At 46.2% G+C, this 8,682-nt stretch overlaps 1 protein-coding gene across 1 annotated transcript; it reads right to left on the reverse strand.

Moving 5' to 3' along the window:
- Positions 1 to 871: 871 nt before the first annotated feature.
- Positions 872 to 8,151, reverse strand: LOC146960950 (adenylate cyclase type 8-like; the record flags this gene model as incomplete). The annotated part of the gene is made up of 11 exons (XM_085771910.1): positions 7,882 to 8,151; positions 7,116 to 7,304; positions 6,924 to 7,024; positions 6,171 to 6,372; positions 5,999 to 6,097; positions 3,514 to 3,641; positions 3,319 to 3,400; positions 2,572 to 2,730; positions 2,334 to 2,480; positions 1,105 to 1,197; positions 872 to 990 (listed from the first exon to the last, which is right to left on the reverse strand). Coding segments are annotated over exons 1-11 (1,589 nt in total), but the record flags the coding sequence as incomplete, so codon positions are not given.
- Between the last annotated feature and the right edge of the window lie 531 nt (positions 8,152 to 8,682).

Genomic DNA, 8,682 nt, shown 5'->3' on the forward strand with positions numbered 1-8,682 from the left:
CTAATAGTCTACTTGCCAACAATGAGTACCCGGAAATGTTGAGTACCCCAAAGTTTTATGTTAGAAATATATAGTATGGGTCCCCAGTATTCAGAAACTGCCGGATGCTAATTTATATATATTGGGCAGTTAGCACAATTGACATAATTAGCATAAATTAGCATCATTGCCTATATGGGCAATATTTCAGCAAAATTGACTTGGCTGATCTGGGCAATATTAGTGTGGTTTTAGGGGTTATTGATGATGCTGAATCCATTTCTGACATTTTCAAAATTCAAAATGGCTGTCTAAACCGGAAGGGACCAGATTGAAATCCATCAAAATCGGCCCACTGGCGGTTTAAATCTGGTCACTACTGGTTTAGACAGCCATTTTGAATTTTGAAAATGTCAGAAATGGATTCAGCACCATCAATAACCCCTAAAACCACTCCAATATTGCCCAGATCAGCCAAGTCAATTTTGTTGAAATATTGCCCATATAGGAAATTATGCTAATTTATGCTAATTATGTCAATTGTGCTAATTGCCCAATATATATAAATTAGCATCCGGCAGTTTCTGAATACTGGGGACCCATACTATATATTTCTAACATAAAACTTTGGGGTACTCAACATTTCCGGGTTCACAATGGGGCCCTATGGGCTGGCAAGTAGACTATAATATTATTATTTATTTTACTTTCTCTATCTCTTTTTTTTTTTTTCCCTCACCTCTCGCCTCTTTATAAATGTTCTGTTCTCTTTCCTTGTCTTGAAGTTTACACCAGCAATGTATTGTATGGTATGTATCTGCTGGTCTCTTTCAATAAAGTTTTTTGAAAAAAAAAAAAATCAAAAAAAAATCATTGTGTGTGTGTGTTGTACGAACCGACTCTGAGCTGGAAGCTGTTTCCTGTGTGTGTGTTGATGTGTCTGAGTGTTTCCTGCATGGCCAGAGCGAACAGCACGAGCTCGGTGAGGTGGCTCCACACGTCCTCACTCTCCTGAACACACACACACACACACACACACACACACACACAGAGTGAGTGAGCGCTCAGATTTACAGAGGGACAGTGAAGTGGTCGCTCAGTCAGTCAGGAGACACCGACACTGACCCGTCTGTCCGGAGAGAGACCGGACGCCGCCATGTAGGAGCTGCCGATGGTTTTGATCTTCTCCACCTCCTGGAAGTAACACTCCTCCATCAGCTGCAGACACACACACACACACACACACACACAGTGAGGAAAAATGAGGACAGGTGACAATTGATCAAAAGTGAAAACAAGACAAATGCAGAACTTTGGATTGTTCAGTTTATTCAGAGTTCATGGAGTCTCATTCATGAAACATGAGCAGCACAGATCTGTGTGTAAACCGTGTGCAGCCGAAATTTACGTGGATTTCCGCATTCATCAATCTTTTAGTAGCTACTCACAAAATCTACACCTGCTCCTGACTGTGTGTAGCACTTGTGTAAATGTAGGAATGCACAGAAATATTGCTTGTCACTGTTGAAAATTACAATTTTAATTCGCATTACTCTCTCTCATGTTCAAAATACGGTGATGCCTTTGAAACACGTCATTTAACGATTAGAAATATTTGGAGAGAGAGACGTTTGAGGGATCGGACACGCACAAACACGTCAAGGCTCCATCTAATGATGAAAATAACCTGATATAAAACCGGAAAAACTTTTATTCCATAGATGTGCAGCTGATATGCGATGCAAAGTGTGTGTCGCTACGCGCTGCTACACGCTCGGTGGACGCACACTTCGTCCGGCTGCTGTACTTCTGTAGTTATGTGTATTTTTTTTCCATGTTTCATATCGAACTCTGGCTTTAAATTAGAAGATTAATTAATTAAAAGATACTTAATTCACTTCATCTGTTACTTCCCTCCACGCCTTTGATTATCTGTCCCAGTCACACCACGACTAACAGAAGAGAATTAAACATTTTTTCTGGACTCCACTTCACCCAAAATGACTTTGATCCCCGATCTCTCTCTTTTCTCTCTCTCCCTCTTTCCTTGTTTGCGTCATGGCCGCAGGTGAACAGGATGCACCTACCTCCTTATATGGTCGTCAGCATCTCCTTATATGGATATTCATGGGAAGAGAGCTATGCTAATTGATGATCACCGGGGGCGTGCTGTTAATTTAATTCATGATCTTACACACGTGCTTACGATGAAATCTGAGTTTCCCGCAGCGTTCATGAATCTGGAGCAGAGTTTATGTGCAAATCTACACACAGATTTACTAACGTTTCATGAATGAGACCCATTGTGTGTGTGTGTGTGTGTGTGTGTGTGTGTGTGCGTGCGTGCGTGTGACCTCATCGAAGTCGGTGATGATGTGGTTGAGGAGGCGGAGACACTCGACGTGCTGGTGGAGCAGCTCCCGCTCCTCGTAGAACTGAGAGAAGCCGGGCAGTGATGCAAACAGGACGCCAACTCTGTCGTACGACTGAGAGTACAGCTCCTACACACACACACACACACACACACACACAGTCATCACCGGCTGCTCTGATTGGCTGACACACACCTGAGGACAGACAGGTGCAGCTGACCTCATCGTGGCGTTCCCGCTCCAGGAAGTGCTGGGCAACGTGAGCGGGAAGGATGTTGAGCAGCAGACACTCGTTGTGCTCCCTCAGCTCCTTCATGTCCTGCACCTCCTTCCTCGCCTGGAGGCGCCACAGGAAGTCCAGCCGCGCCGTCGCCTCCAGCTGGGGGGAGGAGGAGGAGGAGAGAGGAGGAGGAGAGAGGAGGAGGAGGAAGAGAGGGAGGGAGGAGGAGGAGGAGGAGAGAGGAGGAGGAGGAGGAGAAGAAGTAAAAGAAGGAGAAGTAGAAGAGGAGGAGAAGAGGAAGGAGGAGGAGGAGGAGGAGAAGTAGAAGAAGAAGTAGAAGAGGAGGAGAAGAGGAAGAAGGAGGAGGAGGAGAAGGAGAAGAAGGAGGGAGGAGGAAGAGGAGGAAGAGGAGAAGAAGGAGAAGGAGAAGAAGGAGGGAGGAGGAGAAGAAAGAGAAGGAGAAGAAGGAGGGAGGAGGAGAAGGAGAAGAAGGAGGAGGAGAAGAAGGAGAAGGAGGAGGAGAAGAAGGAGGGAGGAGGAGAAGGAGAAGGAGGAGGAGGAGGAGGAGGAAGAAGAGGAGGAAAAGAAGGAGAAGTAGAAGAGGAGGAGAAGAGGAAGAAGGAGGAAGAGGAGGAGGAGGAAAAGAAGGAGAAGTAGAACAACAAGAAGAAGAAGAAGGAGATTTTTGATTTTTCAAACCCTTTATTAACATATCAGGAAAGTTTTCCAACAAGAAGAAGAACTCACGTGTCTGCTGTTGTAGAGAACGGCACCGACGAACATCGCCATGAGAACCACGCACACACCTTTCCTGCACAGGTGATGAGTCCTGCGAAACAGACCAGAGTGTCATGTGACCTCACGCTGATGATGATGATGATGATGATGATGATGCTGGTGATGATGATGATGATGATGATGATGATGATGATGATGTCACACCTGTGTGTCTCTATGAGGTAGGTGTAGAGGACGGCGGCCAGCAGGAGGACGGCGAGCTTCAGCACGCAGCTCAGCCGGAGGAACACCGAGCAGGTAACCATGGCGATCACGCCGCTCAGCACCATGTACTGTGGAGGACGGTAACGGTGGTTACGCTCTCTATTATAGAGTGCCGAAGCGGAAGCAGCCCCATGGGTCCTCAATTCGAAAAAAGTCACCATACAAATGAACGGGAGTCCAAGTTTTACTTCGTGATCCGTTTGAATTGTGCCATGACAAAAAATATGTCCTCTACCTGTTTAAAACATCACGTTTCATGCCGAGAAATCAGCCGTTTGTTGTAAAACTATTGTAAAATAAAATTCCGAAGAGTCTGTAACCAGAAAGACTCTAGGTGGCGTAGGTGACGTCACCACATGGCGCCCTTTCCCGTGTCAGTTGGTGACGTATTTTTTGTGGGACACCAGATCTGTAGTCCGCAGAGCATCGTCACACAAAATACATTGGGCCTCATTCACCAATATGTTCTTAAGAATCTTCTTAGATTCTTTCTTAAGTTGTTCTTAAGAAGTTCCTTAAGAAAACCCTACGTCAGATTCATCAACGCGTTCGTAAGCCTCAGAATTGTTCGCAGCTGTGTTCTTATTCCATCTCCTCGTAAGTTGAGGGCGTGTGCCAGGTGAGTCTAATTAACATAGGATTAGCATAGGTAACCGCCCCATCAATGCCCGTAAAAGGGCATGAGACTGCAGGGCCGTGTGCACACAGCACCCACAGGCACTGAGCAGAGAAGGTGAAGTGAGAAAGAAAGTTGAAATGCTCAAATGAAAATCTGGGAGGGAGCACCAGACTAAACGTAAAAAGAACTAGTGAAGTGACGCTACTGCTGCAGGAATGAAACAAAGAAACAAACGAAAGGCTTATATTTAGTTTATATTTTTGTATTTATATTTAGGCTATATTTAGTAGCGTGAACAGTGGATGTAGCTCTTCGGGTTGTTATCAGAGAGACCACACTCTCACGTGTGCCATCATAAATATCATTATATTATCACATATTAAAAAAAAAAAACAGCCCCCCCCCCCCCAAAAAAAAAAAAACTGGTGTGAATTAAGTGTCTATAATGTTTTTTTAAGAAACTGCAATTATTTGTCAATTATCATTATTAATATATGATTATTAAAAACATCATAAAAGATAAGAAAAAAATTCTTATTCAAATCATATAATATCATACAACTGCAGAACAAAAGGAAACGCTATAATCGGTTGTTTTTGCAGAAGTCTCAGCACTTGAAAGTGCGTAAGTATACTCCTGACTGTTCGTAGATTTTGTTCTTAGTTAAGAACAAATTCTGGATAAGAAAACATTCATGAATGCCACAATCTTCATGAAACTTCGTAAGTAGGACTTAGGCTGCGTTCAGACTGCCAGCAAAAATCCGATTTTTATCCCATCCAGATTGGAACTGGATGGCTCTTTTTAAGTCTGAACAGTCCCAAATCACATGAAATCCGATTTTTGCAAAACGGATCGAAACCACCTCCAGGAGGTAGTTTCAGATCGCATTTGGACAGATGCGTCTCAGTCTGAACAGCTCCAAACACTCAGATCGGTTCTGACTGTCCGTGACGTCACTCTCTGCGGCGCTGTCACTGTGTACAGGTCCCGTACGGTCCCGTGAGCTCCAGTTAAATATCAATTTCCTCCTTGTTACTTTTATTTTATGCAAACTGCCTGGGAGCCGACTGCCGTCGCGCTACCAGCTCTGGGGTGCTGGAGTTTCCCGTCTCTGTGGCTGCACACACACGCACACCAGTCTCTGGTACACGTACACACGTCCTCACGTACACACACACAGACACACCAGGCGGGCTGAGGTTGAAACTAGCGGGGCAGTGCGGCTGCAGCACCGGGCAGATCACTGTGCTGCAGCTGATCTGCCCGGTGCTGCAGCCGCTGCGTCCGCGAGGCATCGCCTGTCACATACGGCGGAGCCTCCGCTCCGACGTCGTTGCTACAGCAACCTGTCAGATGGGTCAATAATGTGGCCTAGTCTGAACAGAGCCAAATGCGATTTGGACACTTGCTAAAATCAGTGTGGACAGTCAGCCCTAAAAATCGGATATGAGAAGGAATCAGATATGAATCAGATTTGCCTGCAGTCTGAACGCGGCCTTAAGAACAAATTTGTTCTTAAGAACGGTTCGTGAATGAGGCCCATTCTTCTGTTGCCATTTTACGATAAACTGCTGATTTCTCGGCATGAAACGTGATGTTTTAAACAGGTAGAGGACATATTTTTTGTCATGGCACAATTCAAACGGATCACGAAATAAAACTTGGACTCCCATTCATTCGTATGGAGACTTTTTTCGAATTGAGGACCCATGGGGCTGCTTCCGCTTCGGCACTCTATTTGAGTTTAAAACCAAGACGGGACGGCATCTCGGCGGTGGTTGGTGGTTGTTTTTTGAACGCACCTCTGGATGTGTGCAGATGTTGAGGTGCGTCCAGGCGGAGGTGGGCGGAGCCAGCGAGTCGCTGCTGTTGATTGGAGCGTCTGAGGCGTCGCACCACAGCTGGAGGGAGGACGGAGAGACGGCGGTTACACCTGCAGAGAGACAACAACAACTACACCTGGGGGTGACTTACGATGTCCGAGGAGGCCACGCCGAAGTTGACGGCGATGGCGGCGAGCGTGAGCAGCGTCCGCACGCTCTTGGTCTCGTGGATCCAACAGCAGAGAGACTGCAGGGGGGCGGGGCAACGCTTAAACTCCTCCCCCAGCGTCAGCATCAGCAGCACCGAGTAGATGAGACCGCTGACCAGCAGCTGGACGACCATCGGGCACAACCTGGACACGAGACAGGTGAGGACAGGTGAGGAGTCGGGTTGTTCGGTATACCGGCACTAGACTGGTACCGGGGTACTGAGGCATTTAAAAAGGTACTATACTGCGCTCAGATGGGACCGGTACTTGCATTTTGCGGCGCCGGCAGCGGTGACGTCGCCACGTGAAGTCGCCGCATTGTAAAACAGCGCGACCTGTCCATGTGCTAGTGTTTGTGTGTGAGAGACGGCCGCCACAGACTCGTTAATTAATGCAAACACTGCTGGTTGAAACAGACCACTAATGTTTTAATTTAGGAAGAGTTCAGATTAATATCGATGGAAATTTCAATTTTAATCCTGCAGCAGCAGTGACTGTTTACTGATTTACTGATTATTTACTGATGCATAGCTCTAAGATTTTCTAATAATGACATTTTTTGTGTTCTCTTTTTATTTGGAAATGTACCGAAAAGTATCGAAAAGTATTGAAAAACATTTTGGTACCGATACCGGTACCAAAATGTTGGTATCGTGACAACACTAGTGAGGAGAGGAGACAGGTGAGGACAGTACCTGGGGGCGGGGACCAGCAGCTGGACGGACATCAGCAGCAGCAGCAGGATGAAGGAACAGACCATGTTGGACTTGAAGAGCTCGTCTCTCATCTGGGAGTACTGGCGAGACAGGAAGTGAGGTCATCACACCACGCTGCTACACCTCAGACACACAGGTGAGTCGGGGGAGGAGGGGGCGTGGCCTCGTTACCTTTCCCTCCATGTGCGAGTCCTTGAACACCTGAGTGAAGGAGGTGATGTGCTCCTTCCTCATGCGCTCGCTGCTGCGCACCGCCATCGCCTGGCGGATCCTCTTGTTCACCTCCTGAGACCCCGACTTCTGCGCCACCACCTGATTGGGCAGGTGGGTCAGGGAGCCGTTGGTGAAGGTGGCGAGGATCTGAGTGGGGGGCAGAGGTCAGAGGAGATATGAGCTAACAGGGAAACTTAACTTCAACCAAGAATAATACTACATTAAAAAGCATGTGTATCTCTGTGGCGGGAGTAAAACTGTGGAATAGCTTGACAGAGGATCTCAAACAATGCAAAAACATAACACAATTTAAAAATAGATTAAAACATAGTATGATAGAAAGCTAAACCTAACCCTGTTGATTGCAACTGTAACACTGTTTAATTATTTTGTTATTTTATTTTTTGGCTTTATTTGTTAATTATTGGATACTTGTTTCTTTCTATGACTCCAAACCATGAAGAGCTCTAATGGATTTAATGGAATATTGAATTAAAGGGTAGACATTTATAAACTAGATAGCTTCAGCCTGCACCTTTTCGATTTATTTATGAGCTAGTTGAACGAATTATGGTATTATTGAAGGTTGACTGACTGTGACTGATGCTCAACTGTAAACAATTTTGTGTAAAAGATCGAATAAACTACTACTACTAAGAGGTCACACACAGACTCACACTCCCACAGACACAGACACACATGTTTGTTCTTCAAGCGTCCTCACAAAGTTCATTCCCAGGATGTCTCCGAACGGCAGCTCGGCGCTCCACGTCGTCAGCTCCTCGTAGCTCGGCCGCCTCGCTTTCGGCGGCTCCGCCTCCTCCCGCGGCGCCGGGCGGATCAGGTACGTGTCGATGTTGTGTTTGCGCAGCAGCTCGTTGCGTTCGCGGCCGTGCCCCGCCTCCGTCTCGTACAGCCCACCCAGGCAGTCGAGGGTCGCCCGGGAGATGTGGATCTGCCTGAGGAGACGAGACGACGGACGGCGAGAGGTCATTTAACGAGAAAGATTCCTCAAATGATGGGAACATTATGGGATGCAACTAAGAGGGAAAAAACTAAAAACTAAACTACAACTAAGACTAAATAAAAACTAGTCAATTCCTCTAGAATAAAAACTGAACTAAAACTGAGGGGCGGTGCGTGGCGCAGTGGTTAAAGCGGCCGCCCCATGTAGAGGCTACAGTCCTCAACGCAGGCGTCCCCGGTTTGAATCCCGCGTCGGGCAGACCTTTCCTGCATGTCATTCCCCCTCTCTGCCTCCCCCTTTCCTGTCTATCTCATTATGCGCTATCAAATAAAGGCAATAAAAGCCAAAAAAAAAAACCCAAAAAATGGATTCATCACTGTTGAACTCACTAAAACTAAACTGAAATTTTAAAAAAGCTAACTGAAAAACTAAATAAAGATAAAAACGAATGAAATTTTTAAAACTATAATATAAAAAGGACAAGGGGTAATCAACATGGGAATCAAACCCACGACCTTGAGCCTTTGCGAGTTATAAACAGGCTTCTGCTTCTCTCAG

The sequence above is a fragment of the Trachurus japonicus genome, unplaced genomic scaffold (genome assembly GCF_045865225.1).
Source record: "Trachurus japonicus isolate A0001 unplaced genomic scaffold, Traja_1.0 AP029801.1".
In the NCBI taxonomy this organism is placed as follows: domain Eukaryota; kingdom Metazoa; phylum Chordata; class Actinopteri; order Carangiformes; family Carangidae; genus Trachurus; species Trachurus japonicus.